Here is a 22220-nt window from a genome sequence, read left to right as displayed (position 1 = left end):
AAACAGGGTAGTTTGAGTGGGAACCTTGCTTGGTAGAAGAGCAGGAAGCAGTGGTTGCCTGAGGAGAAGGTTTGTGAGTGCTCTGGTGAGTGGAAAGGCCTGCCTGGCTTGGGCTTCATAGTGTAGCTTCAGCTTGGGAGCTATTTTTCAGGATTGTTTGGAGGAGTGAGCAGAGGAGTGTTCAGTTGTTAAGCCCAGCAGCTGATTGAGTTGACCTGTAATGTGACTGAGTAGGTGGGGCTTACCTAAGCAGAAAGGTTAGGCTTACCAGAACTTGGTGACGAAGAAGCAAGTGGAACGAGATAAGCGAACAGGCCAGCAAACAGGCGTTTGAGTGAGAGTGTGGCGTTCACAGGGGAGTGTTCACTGGACACTTTTTTTCTTCACTGTAAGTTTGCTGAGTGGAAGCAGGTAAATGAGGAAGAGGGGAGTTTTCAGAAGATCCAGTGGAGGAGTGAGAAGGAACTAGCAGGAGGATCAACAGGATGGGTAGAAGATATTGCAGTGCCAAAGCCCCCACCACTGCCAGCTGTTCCTCTGCCTGTACCTGTACAGGCTCTATCCATGCACCGCCATTAATAACAGGGGCTTAGTCTACCCAGGTTTTAGTCTGGCTTTGTAGGGACTGTGGCCCCCGCCTACACCCCAGAGCACATGAAAAGATGCTCAAGAAGCCCATTTCCCTCATCCTCTCCTCAGAAGTCATGTGCCCCAACCCCCTCACCATTTTCGTTGCCCTCCAATGGGCTCTCCAATTTGTCCACATCCTTTCTGTAGTGGGGGGCCCAAAACTGGACACAGTATTCCAGATGTGGCCTCAACAGTGCCAAATATTGGGGAAATAATCACTTTCCTTGATCTGATGGTTACACTTCTACTAATGTAGCCCATTATGTTGTTAGTCTTCTTCGCAACAGCAGTAGACTGCTGGCTCAGATTCCGCTTCTTGTTCACTGTAACTCCTGGTCCTTTTCTACAGAGCTGCTGCTAGCCAGTGAGTCTCCAGCCTATACTGGTGCATGGGATTGTTCTGTCCTAAGTGCAGGACTTTGCACTTGTCCTTATTGAACTTCATGAGATTTCTTTTGGTCCAGTCTTCCAATTTGTTGAGGTATCTCTGAACCCTAGCCCTACCCTCTGGCATATGTACTACTCTGCCCAGCTTGGTATCATCCACAAATTTGGTGAGAGTGCACTCCCCACCATCTTCCAGGTTGATGGTAGAGACCGACTCCTGGGGCACTCCATTTGATACCAGCTACTAACTAGACATCAAGCCATTGATTACTACCCTCTGACCCTAATGATCCAACCAGTTTTCTATTAACCTTACAGTTCATTCATCCAATGTCCTTATCTTGCTTGTGAGAATGTTCAAGACCATATCAAAAGCCTTTCTTAAGTCAAGGTATATCACATCTGCTGCTCTCCCAGCATCCACAGAGTCAGTCATGTCATCACAGAAGGCAATCAGGTTGGTCAGGCCTGACTTTGCCCTTGAATAATCCATGCTGACTGTTTCTAATCACTTTCTTCTCCTGCTAGCATTTAGAAATGGATTCCTTGAGAGCTGGCTCCACGATTTTTCCAGGGACTGAGGTGAGGCTGACCAGTCTGTAATTCCCCAGATCCTCCTTCCTCCCTTTCTTAAAGATGGGTACTATATTTGCCCTTTACCAGTTGTCCAGGACTTTTCCCAATTGCCACGATGTTTCAAAGATAATGACCAGTGGCTTTGCAGTAACATCAGCCAGCTCCCTCAGCACCCTCAGGTGCATCATGTCCAGTCCCATGGACTTATACACATCCAGCTTTTCCAAATAGTCCCCAATTTGTTCTTTCACCACCATCAGCTGCTCACTTCCTCTCCAAACTTGTGCTGCTGGGTGCAGTAGTCTGGGAGCTGACCTTGCCTGTGAAGACTGAGTTAAAAAAGACATCGAGTGCAGATACTTTTCACTTAACGCCGTCCCAGTTAATGTTGTTTCGTTATTACATCGATGATGTGTTAGAGAACATACTTGTTTAAAGTCGCGCAGTGTTTGGTTATAATGTTGTTTGGCCACTGCCTGTTAGTAGGTATCTCCTGTGACGTAATTGGATTCACTTAATGTCGTTTTGCTTAAAGTTGCATTTTTTAAGAATGTAACTACGATGTTAAGTGAGGAGTAGCTGTATTTCAGCCTTTTATACATCCTCTGTCACTAGGTTGCCTCCCCCATTCACTACCCACACTTTCCCTGATCTTGTTTCTGACATAGTTGTAGAAACTCTTCTTGTTACCCTTCATGTCCCTTTTAGCTGCAACTCCAGTTGAGTTTTGGCCTTCCTAATTTCTTCCCTGCATGCCCAAGCAATACTCTTATACTCTTCCCTAGTTGTGTGTCCAAATTTCCACTTCTTATATGCTTCCCTTTTGTGTTTTAGCTGACTGAAGAGTTCCCTGCTAAGCCAACCTAGTCTTCTGCCATACATGCTAGTCTTACATGTTTGGATGGTTTGCTGCATCCTCAGTAAGGTTTCTTCAAAGTACTCACCTCTGTTGGACTCCTTTCCCCCTCAGACTGGCCTCCCAGGGAATTCTGCCCATCAGTCCCCTGAGTGAGTTGAAGTCTAGTTTTTTGAAGTCCAGGGTCTTTACTCAGCTGTTCTCCTTCTTTCCTTTCCTCAGGATCCTGAACTCAGTCATCTCATGGTCAAAATGACTGCTGCTCAAGTTGCTGTCCACTTCTACATTTCCCACCAGTTATTCCGTTTGTGAGCAGCAGATCAAGAAAAGCAGGCTCTGTGCATTTGTGTACAGATATCTGAGATAGTTAGTGGATTGCCCTACCTTCTCAGGAAGAATGGGAAGGCCTCCCCAGTTGCCTTCTCCTGCTTGTGCTTCCTCCAGGTCATTCGCTTCCCCACTTACCTCAGGGGTTTGGTCTGTGTCCCCAGAGAACCTAATTTAAAGCCCTCCTGACTAGATTAGCAAGCGTGTCTGTGAAGATGGTCTTCCCTCTCTTCATCAGGTGGATTCCATCTCTTCCTAGCAGTCCTTCATGAAACAACATCCTGTGGTTCAAGAGACCAAATACCTTTTTCCATCTGCACAGTCATACATTGATCTGCAGGATGCATCTATTCCTGCCCGGACCCTTCCCTTTGACTGGAAGGATCAAGGCAAACACCACCTGAGCCCTTGTCTGCTTCACCCTTGCACCCACAGCCGTGTAATCACTTTTGATCTGCTCAGGGTGGTAACATCATGGAAGAGTCAGCTAGAGAAGGCACTGGAAGACAGGGAAGATGCAGGTTCTATGGAAGGTGGAAGCTGGTAGTTTGTCACCTCTAGCAACAAACAGTGCTCCTCATCTGAACTGTGGCTCTCCAGCTGGAGATCTGGTGTGAAGCTGTGGCAGTGGCTGAGAAGGAGCCCACTCCAGTGGCAAGACAAGTAATCCATTTCCCCTAAGGATTGAGATCACTGCTACCAAGAGGAAGCAATGGGTGACTCTATCCTACAAACCATAGTGGCATCCATTTGCCAACTTGATCTGTTGGCCCAGGAGGTCTGTTGGCTGCGATGAGTCCACATGAAAGACATAATGGAAATGTTGTTGAGACTCATCTGGCCCTGTGACTAAATATTCCACGTTGGCATTAATGGTGCTGTTAAGGGTGGCCTTGAGCAGGTCAATAGTGACTACATGGCCCTGGATGCATGGGTGAAGGGGATGGTGGCCCAGGAGCTGTTCTCATTGAACCTTCCAGTCAAGAGTAAAGGCCCAGCTAGGTGCAGATGTGTCCTGGAGATTCATATGTGGGTTTTTGGATGATGCCATCAGCAGGACTTTGGCTTCTTTGAGCATGGGGTGGTGTTCCAAGAAGATTGATTGCTGGGAGGAGATGAGGTCCATCTGACAAAGAGAGGGAAGAGTGTCTTCACATGCAGGCTTGCTAACCTAATGAGCAGAGCTTTAAACTAGGTTCACCAGGAGATGGAGGCAAGAGTCAAAAGGTAAGTAAAGAGCCAGGAGACCTGGAACACAGTAAAGGGAATCAATAGTGAAAGCTTTAGCAGTGTCTCAGGGAGAGGATAGGATAGTCAATTAGATACCTGAAGTGTTTATATACTAATGTGAGAAGCATGTGAAAAAACAGGAAGAATTGGAGCTCATAGTACAATCACAGAATTGTAGTATGATTAGAATGATAGAGACATGGTGACATAACTTCACATGACTGACATGGTCCTGGATGGGTATAGTTCATTCAGGAAGGATAGCCAGGTGAAGAAAGGAGGAGGTATTGCTTTATGTATGAAAGCAGTGTACATATTTTCTGAGGTACATTATGAAGTGGTAGGTAGGCCTGTTGAAAACCCCTGATCAGACGGGAGAGCAGCAGGGGAAAAGTCACAGGGAGCATCTATTACAGGCAACCAAACCAGGAGGAAGAGGTGGACAAGGCCTCTTTTAAACAACTGGCGAATACTTCCAAATCGTAGGACTTGGTTCTCATGGGGAACTTTAATTATGTGGATTTCTGCTGGGAAGGAGACATAGGAGTGCACAGTCAGTCTAGCAAATTCTTGGAGTGTGTTGGGGTAACTTTTTGATACAGATGGTAGGCAGGTCAACTAGACAGGAAGCTCCAGGAGGAATTGGCTGAGAGTGTAAAGGTAGAAGGTATCTTGAGTGACAGTGCCCATAAAATGATCGAGTTCAAGATATTAAAGGGAGGAAAAAAGGAGAACAGCAGAGTCAAGACACTGGGCTTCAGGAAAGCAGATTTTAACAAACTCAGGGAACTGGTGGCTCCTCTTGTAAAGAAGTCTGAAGGGAAAAGGAGTTGAGTAACACTGGGTGTACTTTACGGAGGCGCTTTAAAAGGCACAGGAGCAAGCTATCCTGATGTGATGGAAGAATGGGAAGTGCTACATCATGACAGTCTAGCTAGATAGCAATCTCTTCAATCAGTTTGAACTTAAAAAGGAATCCTTAAAAAAAGTAGAAACTTGATCATAGTACTAAGGGAAAATATAAAATTATTGCACAGGCATGCAGGGAGAAAATGAGGAAGGCCAAGGCATTGTTTGAGATGCAACTGTCAGGGAAATGTAAAGCAATAAAAATTCTACAAGTATGTGAAAAGTAAGAGGAAGTCCAAATAAACCATAGGTCTTTCATGGAATGCAGTCAATCTAATTATGGATCATGTAGTGAAGGCTGAAGTATTGAATGCCTTTTTTACTACTGTCTTCATAGTTGAGGACAACTACCAGAGTGCAGTTAGTAGGGAAGATAAGGAAGGAGGCCAACAGCTGAGAATAGTGGAAGAATAGGTTAGGGATTACTTAAAAGAAACCAGATATTTACTTAGAAGAAGCCAGTCGTCAGGGCTGAATGGGATGCACCTAGGGTACTGATGGGATTGGCTGAGGCAATTTCAGACCCAGAGCTCTCTTTGACAACTCATGGAGGTCTGGTGAGGCTGCAGATGATTGGAATAGGGTAAATCTAGTGTCTATGTTTAAGAAAGAAGAGAAGAACCACCTGGTGAATTATGGACCAGTCGACCTAACCTTGATGCCTGGAAAGACATGGAACCAGTCAAGGAATCTATTGTGAATAGCCTAGAGGACAAGGTGATCAAGACAATCCCATATGGAGTCAGGAAGAGCAAGTCATGCCTGACCAACCTGATTTCTTTCTATGATAGGGTGATGAGTTCTGTGGATAGGGGAGAGCTATGGGTGTAATATACTTTGATTTTATCCAGGCTTTTGACACTGTCTCCCACAACATTCTCATTAACAAGTTAAATAAAAGTATTTTAAGGTGGATGCATAACCAGTTGGATCATTATGCTCAACGAGTACCGTATTTACTTGATTCTAAGACAGGGTTCCTTCCAATTTAGCATGGGCCAAAAAACCCCTTGTCTTAGAATCAAGAATGACACAGGATGGGTGGGGGCAGGTGACTGCTGATGTGGCTCAGGCTCCAGCCCCTACCCAGGGTTGGGACCATAGCTGCACCTACTGCTTCCCCCTCCCTCCCCCACCATCACCTCTGCACCCTACCAACTCTCACCCCCAGTACAGCTTCTTTTACCCCATATTCCCCCCATGCAGCCTCTGCTCCCCTGCCTGTTCCTCTTTCTTCCTCCCTTCCCCCCCCCCACACCTTCTGGGGCACTGAGCACAACCCCAGTTTGGCCACATAGCAATGGCATGCAGACCTCCATGGTGCGCAGCATGCATTGCTGCTATGGGGGCTAGGCTGGGTTGGGGCTGTGCTCAGTGCCACAGGCTAGAATGGGGATAGAGTCTGCTGGTGCAGAGTGAGGCTAAGGGGTGGCAGGGAGACTGCGGGGAGCAGAGGCTGGGTAGGGAGCAGGGGGAAGAGAAGAAGCAGGGGGGAAGCAGGGAGCAAAGGTGGGCAGAAGGGAGAGCAGAGGCTGCAGTAGAAGCGGGGAGCAGAAACAGGGAAGGGCGATCCTGAGAGTGCCAGGGAGCAGAGGTGGCAAGGGAGCAGGCTAAGCAGGGGACAAGCTACTTGACTTCCCCATATCCCTTGCCCCTCCACTGCTTGTCCTGCAGTTGTGTGGGAATGATTTAAAGATGACCCTTTAATAGTTAAATTCTGTACGTGGAAAATTTCATAATGCATTTTCCATTAATATAATCTAATTACTGGGGGGGGTGTTAATTTCTGTGCTGTCTTATATTTGGGTATATATTGTAGTCATCAATTACTTGCTATTTAGTTGGGAGGAAGTATCAAGTTGTGTTTCCCAGGGGTCTGGCCTAGGTCCATTTCTGTTCAATATCTTCATTTAATGCTTTGGACATTAAATGCATACTTAGCATACTCAGTGCATACTTAGCAAATTTGCAGATGACACCAAGTTGGGTAGAGTTGCAGATCCTGGAGGGCAGGGCTAGAATCCAGAATGACCTGGATAAACTGAAGAAATGGCCCACAATCAACCAGATGAGATTCAAGAAGGACAAGTTTCAAGTCCTGCACTTAGGATGGAATAATTGTCTGCTCATGTTCGGAGTAGTTAATGATTGGCTAAACTGCAGGACTGCAGAGAAGAACCTTTTGATAACAGTAGACAATAAACTTAATATGCACCAACAGTGTACTATTGTTAAAAACAGCAATAGCATACCGGGTTGTATTAACAGGAGTAGCACTTGGAAATCAAGGGAAAAGTGATTCTTCTGCTCTGTTCGGAACTGGTGAAGTCTCACCTGCAGAACTGTATCCAGTTTTGGACCCCACACTTCAAGAAGGCTATGAACAAATTGGAAAGTGTCTAGTGCAGAGCGACAAAAATGATTAGGAATTTGGGAGGAAAGACTTATAAGGAAAGACTGAAAGAACTAGTGATATTAGTCTGGATTAGAGACGACTAAGAGTGGATTTGATGTCAGTCTTCAAATACCTGAAGAACAATTATAAAGAGGATTGGGGATGGGCTTTTCTCTGCAGCCATAAGGGACAGGACTAGAAGCAATGGCCTCAAGTTGCAGCAGAGAAAATTTAGGTTGTAGTCAGAAAGTTCCTCCTCATCCATGAGAGTTTTCAAGTATTGGAACAGGCTACTTAGAGAAATTATCCATTCTTGGAAGTTTTCAAGAGTAGGTTGGAATCGACACTTGACTGGGATGGTTTAGTCAGGAATGATCCTGCCTTGAGCAGAGGGCTGAGCTAGATGACCTTGTGAGGTCCTTTCCAGTCTTACTTTCCTATGATCCTATGAATTTTTCATTCCTCCTTTGAATATTAAGAATATTGCTTAGCTGTAGCACGCTTTCAAAATGGCATATGTAATATTATCTATTTTGTGTAACTAAAACTAGAGAAAAGTAAGGTTATCAAAAGAATATAATTATAAGTGGTTTTGGTCTCAAATGAAAAAAAACTCAACAAAACAAAACAAACAAAAAAACCCCACCCCAAAAATGATAGCCAGAGCAGAATTCTTCTGCTTTAAATGTCAGATTACTTTAAAAATCAGACATATGTCACTGCTTCTGTTTGTCTTCTTCACAGACGAAGATGGACTTGGCATCAGTATTATTGGAATGGGAGTTGGAGCAGATGCAGGTCTTGAAAAACTAGGAATATTTGTCAAAACAGTAACAGAAGGTGGTGCAGCTGAACAAGATGGCAGGTAAATTAAATTTGGTGTTTGGAAACTTCCTTAACAATAGCATTATAGAAAACTTCAGTTTTAGGCATGTGCGTGTAAATTCAATGTGAAGTCTTAGGTTCCTAGCAGATGTTACACTTTATACACAGTTAATCAGTGTAATAATTTTGTGGCTGTTTTCCATTGCACTTTAAAATAAGTGTGTGCCTGGATGGACTGCACTGGGGCCCCAAATGGGCCACAGTATAGTTCCTGCTGGCCAGTGCTGCCACTGATCAGCTGATGGGCAGCTGGCAGTGAGCACACCAGGGACCATTTAAGCCTCTTTGCAGTCCCAGTCTAGCTGATGATCAGCTGACCATTGGCTGGCTCCGGGGACTGATTGTGATCTTAGGCTCCCCCTGCACTGACAGTAGGGCATAATTGGGATCTAATCCTCAATCCCAGAATTGCTCATTCTGCCATGAATGCATGGCATGGCAGGAGGCGCAATTGATGAGATCACAGATCAGATCCAATAACACCTTTAACTGAACATCTGTCAGAGGCTGATAGTTTAAAAGTCTAAATGTTAGAGCTGAGATGCCAAAATGGGGGTACCTAAAGAAAATCATCCAAATAAAGAAAGCAGCTTAAATTTTCTGCAGTTAATGATTTTGAATATCTGGTTTGAGATGCTTTGAGCAGAGCAAATCTGTAGTAAGTGAATGCTCACAACTTCTTAAAAGCGAGACCCCTTTGACTTACGAATTCCTAATTTCTCATTTAGTATGCACTCTTTGAAAGTGATTAGCACAATCTTCAGGATTATAAATTTCTTAAATATGCACATTCATGGGTTAAAGGCTAGAAATGCACTTAGCACTGAGAGTGCTTTCAGTTTGAATAGGCAGCTGCATTCGAAAGTCTGACTACTATTTCTTCACTTTTATAGACATGGATGATGTTTTGTTTTCTTATAGAGTGCTTATTCAAAGTATAATTGCTCATGCTGTTGCTTGCTTTGGACATGCAGTTCAGTAACTTCTGTTTGAATATACAATACTTTCTAGTTGAATAGAGCAAGATTACTGTCTTTTGTATTTGTTTGCATGGTGCTTAGCATTATTGAGCCCTGATCCTGATTAGAAATTTTTAGCATTTAACTAATGGAATTATTTAAGAATAATAAAGTATTGTCAAACATTCTCCAATCCACATAATTTGTTGTTCATTTCTGCTTTTATGCTGTAACAGCTTTTGTAACCATCATATACAAATAAAATGTTACTTATCTTGCATATTAGAGATTGGTTTCCTTGTGCACACAGTCTGTCCTTTTGTGACAAAGCAATAACAATTACATTTCAAAATTTATATTCTAATGTTGTTTATCTCCTGGTGTCCTTGCATTGTTATCTTTATTTGCAGAGTTCATAGAATCTGGGAAAAGCCCTGTCTTTGCTTGCCACAGGCATATTTTCCATTGGATAAAAGTACAGTTTAAATAAAATATTATAGACTTTATTTAGGGCATCCAACTAAGATATGAAGGTTGAGAACGTTATGGTAAAGAAAACTTATATTCTCTTGGGCTGAAATCTAAAACCATATTAAAAAAAACAATTACCTTTCCTAAGCCTGAATTCATAAAGAAAATAAATTTTGAATTTTTTCTTGGTAGTGCTTCCAAGAAAAGGTAGTAAGTGAATATATGATCAGCTTTACTTAATTTAATGCACTGCACAGAAACTTAGGTATTGCTGTCTTTGACTAAAGTTGATCTCAGATACATGAAAGTTAAATGTTTAAAACCAAACAAACAAAACCTTCTTAGTGGACAATCAAGAAAGACCAGAAGATGTTGCTGAAGACCCAGTCCAGAACTTATTAAATCAGTAACAACAGTTGCAATGGCTAGAGCAGTGATTCTCAACCAGGGTGCCATGAGATCCTTTCAAGGATGCCACAGGGTGCTATGCAATGTTAGCACTGTTAGGTGTGCAGACATGATTCACAAGATAAACCAGAGGTTTCAAATAGGAATTCATAGTGTCAAAAACATTTTGACATATTGTGGTCTTTCTGAGCTCTTTCCAAGAGATGTCTTTCTCTGTTACTGTATTTTCTTGCATATAATGCATCCCCAAATATAATACTCACCTTGTTTTTGAAAGGCATTATGAAGAAATGTTTTTATTTCTAGAGTCATGACTGCAGTGAGCAGGGATAGAGCCTAATCTTCAGCTGACTGATCCTCCTAATTGTGTACCATTTCCTTATATCAGTGTTAAATATGTTGCCTAATAATTTCTTTGGTTGTACCAAATGATGCGCAAACCAAATTTGAATATTAAATCTGACAAATACAACTTAATTAGCACAAAAATGTCAAACCCAATTAAGAAATATGGACAGAATTGTAGATTGATTGAAATTTACTGAAATTATAATTTCTGCTCTAAGATATCTGTGACCTTCGAAGTTGCATAACCTTATGCAGCATGTGCAACTTTGAAGGTTAAAGACATCATATACTAATATATGCTGACTAAACCAGCCTAAAGATTGGGCCTGTTATGAAAGCCTTCAACATATTGATATAAAAATCTCCATGGGAGGGCAGTACAGATTTTACTGAGAGCTTACTATACTCTATAGAAATTGACTTTTGAAGTCTTCCAAACAAGGCCTGCAAGTATCGTTACAACTCTTACTTAGGAGATACCAGCATTAGAATGAGGCATAGACCTACTGAGCGCATCTGTACAAGACACTACGTTGCCGTAGCAATATGCTAAGGCGGGGTAGGCAGTGTTTTTTGGCTGGTGTGATGAAAAAACCACAATGTCCTCCTTGGAAGGTGCTGGAGTGCCTGCATGCTAGAGCCTGGAGCAGTTGTTTGCAGCCTCCCAGCTGCAGCTGGTCCACAGAACCCAGTCTGCTTACAGCAGGGCTTGCAGCCTCCTAGCCACCTGCTGGGAGCAGCCTGGGCTCTGTGGCTGGCAGCAGCTGCTTAAAACCCAGGCTGGTGGTGGTGTGCTGAGCAAAATGGCCTTGCGTGCCATGCTCGAGACACGTGCTGGGGGTTGCTGACCCCTGCGCTACGCCAACGTAGCATTGGCAAGCATAAAATGTGATGCTGCAGTTACATCGCTGTAGAAACGCACTCACTTGCTATAGCACGTTGCTATGGCGACATAGCAGCTAAAAATAGCCATGCACTGCCAGCACAGTGCAGCACAGGCTATTCCAGAAGGAATTACTAAATGACAGTGCATCAACAACAGTGCCTCCGGGGCACATGTAGATGTGCACATTGAGATTTAAAAAACATTAGGAAATAAAGAGAAGTTTATTCCCCACAATGTAATGGATCAGGACTGTTCAAAGCCTATAAGTGGCATATGGCCCCCAAGGGGTTAAACTGCAGCCCACAGTCTCTTAGTCCAGGCATCACTCCCCACTTTGCTTTTTGTTGCTGATGCCACAGTCTCTGGGCTCTCTCCATCCTTCCTTCAGCTTCTGCTGCCTGTTCCCACCCTGAGGGTGGAGTGGGACAGGGTGGGGTGGGGTGGTGCAGCCTGTGGGACTGAGCCTGCAGCTGCAGGGCTTGGGGGAGGAGGGGGGATCTGGGAAACCTGCACAGCGTCTGTGCTGGTGTGCTTCAGTGAAAGTTGCCTACTGTGTGGTGGGGAGAGCAAGAGTGATGCCTCCAAGTCCCACTTCTCCCCAACCCACCACACAGTGGGCAACTTTCACAGGGGGTGAGGCATACAACTTGGCGGGTAGCATCCATCATGGTGCATCAGTGTGTGCAGGATGCTTCCATGACTTGGCAAGTCTGAGTAGGCAGGAACCCATGTGAAGCAGGGGGGGGCGCTTGTGCAGAGCAGCATGAAGCCTATGCATTATGAGGCTGTGTGGCCTTCAGGTGTGCACCTGGGTGTCCTGTGGCCCCCAGCCGCTCAGAAATTTGACAGCCCTGTAATGGATCATTAATTATTTTGAGTTAAAATTCAGTGTCATCTTCACATATATATTCTATTTCATCCATAAATTATTTGGTGCAATGCTAGAATTTTCTATGGCATATATGCCATTAAATTTTATGGTATATATCAGGATGTCAGACTTGCCTGTGCCCCAGGCTGGATCTGACCATGGTGCTCCTTGTGGACCAGATTCAGCTTGGGGCACAAGGGCTGCTTCAGTGCCGCCATGCTGGCTGTGACAATGTGGGGTCCTACAGTGAGGGTGGGGGAGGTGCAGGGTCTGGTGGGGGTACAGGATCTGGCAAGGGTGGTGCAGGGTCTGGCAAGGATGGCAGGAGCATGGGGTCCTGTGGCAGCAAACCAAACTCACTGCTGGGCCAAACTAGGTCAAAGGCCCAACTTCTGGTGCCCTCCAGTAGTATGGTGAGCTGGATAAAGAGGCACTGCAGGCTGTATGTTTGCCACCCTTATCTTGTATTATGCAGAAAGTTAGACTGGCTTGCATTTGTCCTGCCTCTGAATCCCCACTCTGCTGATCTGTAATTTCCCTTCTCTACTCTCTACTTTAATTACTTATATTTAGGTTAATCTTTTTTTTTTTTTCCTCCTTGGAAAGCCTCTAGAAAGAACTTGTTTGCCAAGCAAATCATACTAAATTTTTGCATTAGTTCCTTTAATATGTTTCCATTTGACTGACTGTTCAGTCAGCCAAAGAAGAATTCATAGATTCATTGATTGTTAGGGGCTGGAAAGGACCTTGTAGATCATCAAGTCCACTCACCCTGGACTAGACAGGAAACTTTTTCTGAACTTCCATGATTTTTCTGAAATTATCACTGGGCATTCACTTGAGAAACAGGTTCATCACTCTCTGCATCAGGGTTGGCCCACACTTGAAGGAAAAACAGCTAGAAGGGTCCTTCTGGCCTCATACTGATTTGTTAACAGTTAATCAGTAACACTGATATTAAGAGACTGTTTTTAGCTGCAAATAGGAATATATTTTGAAGGATATCCCAGAATAATTGCATACATTTTTATGAGATTTCAAATGCTATGGTTTAAGCATTGGGACCTGGACATTACCACATTCCAGCAGACTCAATTAATTGAGTCTGCTCCAATGCGCTATAATTACAGCGTGTCAGAGAAGCCTCTCTGCACATGTATAGGCACCCTGTGGTTCTGTATGTGCATACAGTTGTAAAGACTAGATCAGTGCTTCCTAAACTTTTCCTCAGCATGACCCCTTACTCCCAACCCACAGACCCCTGGCCGTACCAGTGCCTCTTACTCCCAACCCACAGCTGCCTGGCCCTGCCAGTGCCACTCAAGCCCAACCCACAGTCTCCTGGTCCTGCTGGTGTCTCTCCCTCCCAACCTGCAGCCCCCGATCCCTCCCAGGAGCGCCCAAGCCCTGGCTGCCACCTGTGAGAGGCGGCAGCTTCTCAGGCAGAGCAGAGTGTGGAGCCCAGCTCCTGTACCCCATCCCCTGTGGCATGGCTGGAGCAGAGCCTGGGCAGGGGGGGAAGAATACAGGCTGCCTGCTGCAGGCTTGGGGCTCCCTTCCCTGCTCCCCTCACCCTGGGGGCTCCACGGCCCAGCGGCCGGGACATGGTGCAGGAGGGAGTACTGTGCCTCCTCCATGGCCACCAAACTGAGGTGCCCCCTAGCCATTCGGTAGTAGTGGGGACACAACTCTGCACTGCAGCCGCTGCTGCACCTCATGATGGCCATGACGGTGTAGCACTCCCTCATGCGCTGGGTCACACCTGCTGGCTGTGGAGGCAACTCCTGCCCAGAGCTGGTCCAGCCCTGTTGCAGCCCTGCACCCCACTGTGGGCACATAAATCTTGGAATCCCAACTGCTGATGTTGTGACCCCATTTAGGGTTGTGACCCACAGTTTGGGAACCACTCGACTAGATGGAGGAATGTAATTCATAATTCTAGCAATGTCTGAAATTGTAATTATGAGGTGCCTGTAACCAAGTGAAAGTACTTTTTACCCGTCTTCCTTGCTATTGATTCTGGTAGTCACAAATATCAAAGAGTAAGTTTGGTCTTGATTCGGGAAGACATTTAAACATGTGCTTAAGTCTTGCTAAAGTCAATTCTTTTCCAATTTGGGGTATGTATCATATGCTAAATATACTGCATAAAGTGTTCTGTGCAGTAATACTGTAATTCTGTATAGTACTGTGTAGTGCTGTGTGGCACAGTATTACCACAATTATATCTTAATGCAATTCCAAACACATAGCAATAGCTTCAACTTTTTTTACAGCATTTTGTGTTTTGATGTATAACTTAAGAGATTATTTTTTTGCCTTCTGTTTTTCTGAAAGGATCCAAGTAAACGACCAGATTGTAGAAGTGGATGGAATCAGTCTGGTTGGTGTTACACAGAATTTTGCTGCAACAGTCCTCAGGAACACCAAGGGAAATGTCAGGTAAACAGACATGCCAGAAGAATAAAATTACTGTGATGCTGAACATTTCAGATTGTCTTATCTTTTCCCATTAGAGCAGGGGTATCCAACCTGCAGCATGTGTACCACAAGTGACATAGTCAGGTTCTTTGTCTGGTACATGGCAAACCAGGTAAGGGGAAGGCCAAACAGTAGCAGAGATGAGGGTCAGCAAAGTATCCTGAAGAGGGTGATAGGCCACATGATTTGTTGGGGTTTGTTTTTTTTTTACATTGGTGTGAAGAAGGGCTTGTATTAATGAGGACTGTAGAATAATCAGTTTTTTCCTTTCCAATGCACATATGTTAATCTTAGTCCTTAAAATGCCTCTTAATATTCAAACTTCTATGCCCATGCCCTTAGTCACCTTTTATTACCTTTTTCTGGACAGCTTCTATCTTAGTTATTTTTTAAGAAGTGCAACCAAATTGAATGTAATATACAAAGTGCAAGTGCAGAGAGTCAGGGAGCAGAAAGAAGCAGCAGAGCAGTCAGGGAGCACAGGGCAGGGAGTAGAAAGTAGAGCAGCAGATTGGGTAGAGAGCACAGGCAGGGAGCAGAAAGTAGAATAGCAGATAAAGCAGAGGGTGAGGTGCTTAATCTATGGCACCTTTGCCAGAAGGTTGGACCCCACTATGCTAGATGTATCCATTTCTGTAGTTAGGGGCAATGAAGGAAAATTGGGAGAGTGATAACTGGTAGTCTTTCAGTCTGTGGCAGGCCAGTAGGGGGTGCCGCTGCCCACACCTCACTGCGTCTGACCACCTTCCAGGCTCCAAGTGCCTCCCTGGGGGTGCCTCACATCTGGCCGACCCCCTTCTTGGAGCACCCCTGCTAGCCTGGGGTAAAAACTGCCACCACCCAGGGCTAGGTTTGTTTCTGGCTCTGCATCCTCTGGGTAGCACAGACCTAGTAGCCCTCAAGGGTACTTGACTCACTTCAAGCACTTGGGGGTGCTCCCTCAGTCAAAAGCACAAGTAGTGGTCTCCCTTAGTCAGCCAAACCAAGGGGACCCCAAGGCATAATCTAGACCCACTCCCAATAAGTCTCCCACGCTAGGTACAAAGAACTTTATTGGTTACAAGGGGTAGGGTTGGAATAGGGTGCATGGTAGAGCAATATCAGAGAAATCCCATTGAGCAAACTGGCATGGCTGGGTAGCCTTTGATCATGCATCTGAGTTGTTGCAAGCTATGTATCTAGTTAGATCTTGGGTAGCTTAGTCACAAGTATCATCCATAGGCAGGTAGAGATTCCCTCTGGAGGCAGGCAGTTCCGTGATCATGAGTTTTGAGAGAGAGAACAAGTTTCAGATGGTTCAGCTGAGTCTCTCATGGCTGCTGCTCCCTCCTCCTGGGCAGTCCTTAACTTATATAGCCCTTATGTTCTCATTTACCTGGTCCAATGGAGGCCAGCACCTATTGGCTGTCAGCCAATGAAATGCATCACTAGTTGCTGGGCAGACTGGCAGTTCCTAGCTCCCCAGGGTGTCCAAGCCCCTCACCCAGGTATGTGATGTGAGTCACGTAGGCACAGGGAGCAGGTTTCCCCCCTCCCTCAGGAATGTATCCAGCTCAGGTTACCTAAAGAAATAGGGTAAGGTGTGTATCCTCTGCTGGGCCCATCCTAACCAAATTGTCACAGAGCAGAGTTTTTGGGGAGAAACAGAGGTGGCCTTCTGCCACACAGTCTCCATGCCTTTCCATCTTGCAACTAAAACTAGACTGTAGGGCTGTGAGAAGCTTCAGTCACTGATTCAATTCGGAGGAGATTCGGCCTGATTCAGTGGCTGAATCTCCAAATCCAAATTGAATCAGGAGACCCATTAATCTTTCCGAATTGAATCAGAAGCCTCTGCTTTGATTCAGAGAGATTCAATGATTCGGCCATAGACACAGCTTTATATGTTTTTTCTACATACCTCAAAGTACCAGGTGCGGCTCGTTAATGCTGAGATGGTGGGGCATATGGAATGTCCCACGGGAGCATGGGGGGTCCCCTGCGTGCTTGGCTGTGATCCCCAGTACTTCTGGTCCACTCCCAGGTCTACCACTGAGCACGCGTGGGGCCCGCATGTGCTCCTGTGGGCGCTCCATCCGCCCCACCATCTCAGCATTCATGAGCCGTGCCTGGTACCTTGAGGTATGTAGAAAAAACATATAAAGCTGTGTCTGTGGCTGAATTGCTGATTCTCCCAATCAGAACTGAATCTTCAGATTCATCCGAAATGAATCGGGACAGTGATCTGAATCAGTGAATCGAATCACTGTCCCCCGAATCACATACTGTCTGCTTCGCATACCTCTGGTAGACTGTGGTGTTATGATGGAGTTTTTTGGTGGGGAGGCAGGGGAATTGTTAGGGTTTTTTTGTTTTGTTTTATTGTTTTACTTTGGATTATGTGTATCTGGTCATTAAGTATTTGGCCAGACGCTTTACTGATATAACTTAGTAAAACTCCATTGTCTTCAAAAGATTAATACCATCTGAGGTTCAAATAAGACTCCAAACATGCATCAGTCAAATGGAGACAATTTTCAGTCGCTAGTAACCTGGAAGAGAGCAATTCTGGTACTATACAATACTAATACACTGAGCCACTAAGCCCTTAGACTTCCTATTGGTTTATCCCCATTTTGGATAGTCTGTCTGCTTCCTTACTCAAAACCATGTTAATCATTTGATAAACTCCTTTTACTACTGAAAACAGATCATTGCAAATGTCAGTCAAACAGAGATCAGGTTATAAAATGTGCAGTTTGTAAATACGAGATTATAAAATGCTTGCAATAACATTATAAAGGGATGTAGCTGTTTTAAACATGGAAATATTTATTATTTTTTTAAAAGAATACATACTCTGCCATGTTCTTTTGCTGTTAAATTATCTATGAATGTCAATAAATATTTAACTTTGAAAATCAACAAATGATAGGTTTGGCATTATTGCAAATTAAGAGATGGTCTGTTAAAGCTTTTGGTTAATTTTAGTTCCTAACGTTCACTGAAGGGAACACTGATTGGGCTTGTCCTTTTCCTGTTGACCTCCATGACTAAACCATTAGTTTTAATAGATGCTGGGGTCATATCATCGCTGCTTTCAATGTTGTCATACCTCCTGTTTGTGTTTCTTCTGTATTTAGTTTTCCAGCTGACACTTGTATAATATTTGGGGAAAACATCTGTTTTGGAATGAACACTATAGAAGGTGTGGATGGATGGGATACTATATTTTTAACTTCTTTGTCTGTTGTTTTGGTTTGGTTTTATCACGTTTCACATTTAGTATGGTTATTTAGCAAAACAAATACTTAAAATGTAGTTTAGTTGCAAGAGAGTATTAAGTTTTTTGTGTAACGTTTATAATTGTAGCTACATTGATTAGGTTATATATATTGATTAGATATACTTAACTTTAAATATCTCTTGATTTTACTGTTAAGCATGCATTTAAGTCTTTAAATTATGCATATAGGTCATTAGACTGTAAGGTTCTTGCAGCATGGGATTATTTCTACATATGTTTTGAATAGTAACATATTCAAAACATATGTTTTGAATATGTTTTGGTTTTGGTGAATAGGTTTTGGGTGCTGTTATAATATAATAAAATACTGAATAGTAGTAATATGTCTGCTGTAACTCTTTTGGCACTATATTTTTTGGTAAAATAGAGGCATCCAGTTAAAGCATGCACATAGCGCATGTTAAATATAGATGTTGTTTACATTTTTAATTAGTAATACTCATGTATTTAATTATTATCCAATGTTCTATGGGTCAGATTGCTCATTTCCATGGAAACTAATATGTTAAAGACAAAAGGATCCTCACACAGATTTCCCTAGGTATTTGTGTCAAGGATTAAATTATAATCAGGCTAGTTGCCATCCCAACCCTTTTGTTGAAAAATAATGTAGTGCACTGGATATTGCTTTATAGCTATTCAGCTCACATTATCAAGTGTGCTGCACATTCCATACATAAGGATCATTGGCTCCTGACAGGTCTCATTTATCAGGAAGTGGTTTATGAGTTTTTCATTGTTGCCAGTAGTAAGCTTTCACAGAAAGACTGGGTCTAAATATCTGTGGCACAACTAAATAAAGCAGGAGTTTAAAAACACTAACTATATATTTCTATGAAAATATGTTATAATAACATGCATACACATAGCTTCACAAAGCTAGTGGCTAGGGACAGACATTACATATTAACTGGTTTAAGTGATCAGAAACTGGTTTAAACCTGTAACAGAACAGATGTTCAGTGCACATAAACCAGTTTGAAAAAGGCTGAAACCAGTTTGAGATAAACCTGGTTGAATGTAGTAGCAGACTTAACTGATTAGGGTCAAACCGGTTAATGCAATGTCTGTCTCAGACCTCTTGCTGGTTTAAGTTAAACCAAACTCCCTAGCATCCCAGCATGCTCTTTGGGCTGAGTGGAGCTTTCTGCTTCTAAGCAGGGCTGGACCCTCCCCTCTGCTCCCTGGCTGCAGCTCCAGCAGAGAGGCTGCTCCCCCCTCCCCTCCCCACTCCCTACTAAGCAGGAATTCCTCCCTCCCCTCTGCCTCGCGGAGAAGTGTCTGTGTATTAGCTAGCAGACCACATGCTGGCTATAGTCCATACTGAATCAACAGGTAGACTCAACAGGCAGAAGGTAATGTCCCTCTGTTGTTTTCTTAATGGGGTGATAAACACTGAGTTAGGGGGTGATAAATATTGTTATGAATTCCCTTCTGGGCTAATCAGAGTGTGCTGCTGGGGTCTGGCCACAGCCCCTTCAGCTCAGTACTGTGGAAGGGAAGAGAGAACTGCTCTAGCGCCCCCCAGCTTCTATCCTGAGCCACTACAGGCATGTGCCTGCATGTCTGGGATGTCTGTGCAGTTACAAACCAGTTCAGCATAGCCCGGTTAGACTATCCTGTAAAGATTGAATCAATTCAGGCTCAGGTTTTTTGAATGTCTGTCCCTAGCCAGTGTGGTTAGCACCCATTCCTACTGATTCAGGGTGGGAGGGGGGTCCTTCTCTCATTCTTTTTCAATAAGGAAATCTTTGATAAGGCACGGACAGTATTCTAGCCAGGACCTATATTTGTGGGGAGACTCTCTGAGCTTCCTGACAATATCTGTGCCATAGACATCAACCACAAATATTGATCATATATTGACAGCTTACATTGCTTTGTGTTCTGCTGATACCAGTATGCTGTATTTGCTTTTAGCTGCACAAAGTGAAACACATTTTGATGTCCTTCCTTTTTTTGGCTTTTTGAAGGTGAAAATTTCAGAATACCAGAATTTACTACTGGCCTTAAAGGCTAGGGACAGAAGTTACACACAAACCAATTTAGGTGATCAGAAACTGGTTTAAACCTGTAACAGAACAGAAGCTCAGTGCACATAAATCAGTTTCAAGATAACTGAAACTGGTTTAAGATAAATGTGTTTGAATGTGGTATCAGACTTACCTGATTTGGGTCTAACCGGTTTATGAAACTGCTGTACCAGACCCCTTCCTGGTTCAAGTTAAATCACAGTCCCCCAGCGTCCTAACATGGTTTGGAGCCCTAGGCTGGGCTGTGCTGTCTGCTCCAGAGCTGGAGCAGTAAGGGCTGGCTGACAAAGTGAGGAGGGGGAAAGCCCAGCTGGGGATGCAGCCCAGTCTGCAGTGGGTGGGGAGGGACTGCCCCTCCAGCAAACCCTGGGGGCCAGGGCCAGGGAGAGGGATTAAACACCCCTTCGTCTGCTCACATTTACTGCTGACTGTGGACTACAAGTCCTAGAGGCACCTAGAAGCAGGAGGAGGAAGTGATGAGAAACCCTGCAGAATCCTGCTTCTGTGACTTTGAAAATCCGAAGAACCTTGGGGGCAGCAGGAAGAAGAAGTGAACACAGCCCATTCTGGCTAAGTGCTAGAAAGCTGTGCTCTAGCACCTCCCCAGCTTCTGGCCTGAGCCACTGCAGGCATGTAGCTACATTTCCTGAAACAAAGGTAAATGTCTGTTCACTTTTGTTTCAGTTTAAACTTTACAGTTTAGACTAACCTGCAAAGACTGAATCAGTTCAGCCTTGGGCTTTTTGACTGTCTGTACTTAGCCAAAGTGTGGCTGTACCATATACACCAACTGAAAGGAGATTAGATCCAGTTTTGGTGTCTGTAAAAGTATTTCTTTCCAAAGCAGGATAGCTAGGTTGGTAGGACAAAAGATTCTGCTTAATGGCACAACCTGCTTCCCATTACAGCAGAGCCTCTTATCCCCTTTCTCTTTGATTGATACTCCCTCCCTCTAAACTCCAGTGGTTCCAGGGTCTTAAAATAGCTTGAGAAACAGCTCCCTAACAGCTATCACTTTATTTAGAGCATAAATTGCATATAGCCAAGTACTGTCTGGAATACACACAGTACATGCTTTATACGCACAGTGATATGTGAGTATCACCAGTGTTCCTTCTTTTTATAGTCCATAGCATTATACATATCCATTTTCATGTAGTCTAGCCAAAACACATTTTAATTTTTATAGTTGGGTTTATAGTTGATCAATCACACGGAAAAACATTTATGAAAGGAGTGAAACGGAAGCTGCTTCCTTAGTTCTCACCAGTAAGCTCATAGGAAAGTAGGACTGAAAGGAACCTTGCGAGGTCCTGTAGTCCAGCCTCCTTCTCAATAATGTGATCAGTACCTCTTCTGAATCTTGTATAATACTGATATTCATATGTATTTTCCCCTGTGAGCTTTATGAGCATGTTGAATGATTGTGACAGTGAAAGGCATTGACCTAGAATAGATTCTTCAATGCTCGTGCCAGAAAAATGTCCCAACTGTCTTTGCCTGACATAGTAAAGAGACTGTGAGAACAAAGAGGTGGTTTCTAGTTTACAGGCTGCTCTGGTTCAGGGTGAAAAAAACTTAACAAATTGGTCACTTAAAATCTTCAACTAGCTAGGGGTTTTTATTGTTGGAAAGATTGAACTATGCAGAAGAATTGCTGTATCTGAATAGACTACTGGTCCAAGCTGGGTTGACCCTTTAGAATACCTTATGATGCTTTATAGGAAGATAACTGGAAATCGCCAAATGTATGTTGATAACCTATGGAAGACAGGGAGAGATTTTTTTTTTCATAATCCCAGTTAGCAATCAGTTTCTATTCTAAGAAATAAGGATTAGTAGCCCAGCAACTTTAATTAGGGAGACAACTCCAAATGTTGTTTGGGTTCATGTAAATACCAAGTTGTCTTGATAATCTCATTGATTTATTTTGCTCATGGGTGCTAATGTACATGGTAGACAGCCCGTGCACAAGTTGGTCACAAGTTCAAGGCCATAGTAAAAGTGCTTACAGCATGGCCCCTCAGATTCCAATGAAATTTGCAAATTCTGCTAAATACCTTGTCACAAGGACACAAAAAGGAAAGGTTTTTTACAGACATAAAACAAACCAAAAATTACGCTTTAATTTAAAATTGGCGCGGCCCTGCATGCCCAGAAGAGGCATCATGTTAGCTGGACCTGGTTCGTGCAGCGTCTGTATAGATTGGAGCTTCAGCAGGGCTTTTTTGGTATTTTCATCTAATAACTGATTTAATCTGTTTTAGATAACGGTGCAAAAT

General features: G+C 43.8%; 1 protein-coding gene across 6 annotated transcripts in view; it reads left to right on the top strand.

The window, feature by feature from the left end:
* The window catches only part of PPP1R9A (protein phosphatase 1 regulatory subunit 9A), a 110962-nt gene that overhangs the window by 4736 nt on the left and 84006 nt on the right, over window positions 1-22220 (top strand). For all 6 annotated transcript variants that reach the window (XR_003095038.1, XM_025209011.1, XM_025209010.1 and 3 more), the window contains exons 3-4: window positions 8055-8175; window positions 14476-14580. Coding sequence is in view for 5 of the 6 variants with exons in the window: in XM_025209011.1 (XP_025064796.1) it covers window positions 8087-8175; window positions 14476-14580 (194 nt within the window). In the remaining variant the exon portion in view is untranslated. The remainder of the gene's footprint in view (window positions 1-8054; window positions 8176-14475; window positions 14581-22220) is intronic.

Source organism: Alligator sinensis, unplaced genomic scaffold (genome assembly GCF_000455745.1).
Source record: "Alligator sinensis unplaced genomic scaffold, ASM45574v1 scaffold196_3, whole genome shotgun sequence".
NCBI lineage: Eukaryota > Metazoa > Chordata > Crocodylia > Alligatoridae > Alligator > Alligator sinensis.
The sequence above is the reverse complement of the archived record's forward strand: the minus strand, read 5'-3'. Positions and strand labels throughout refer to the sequence as shown.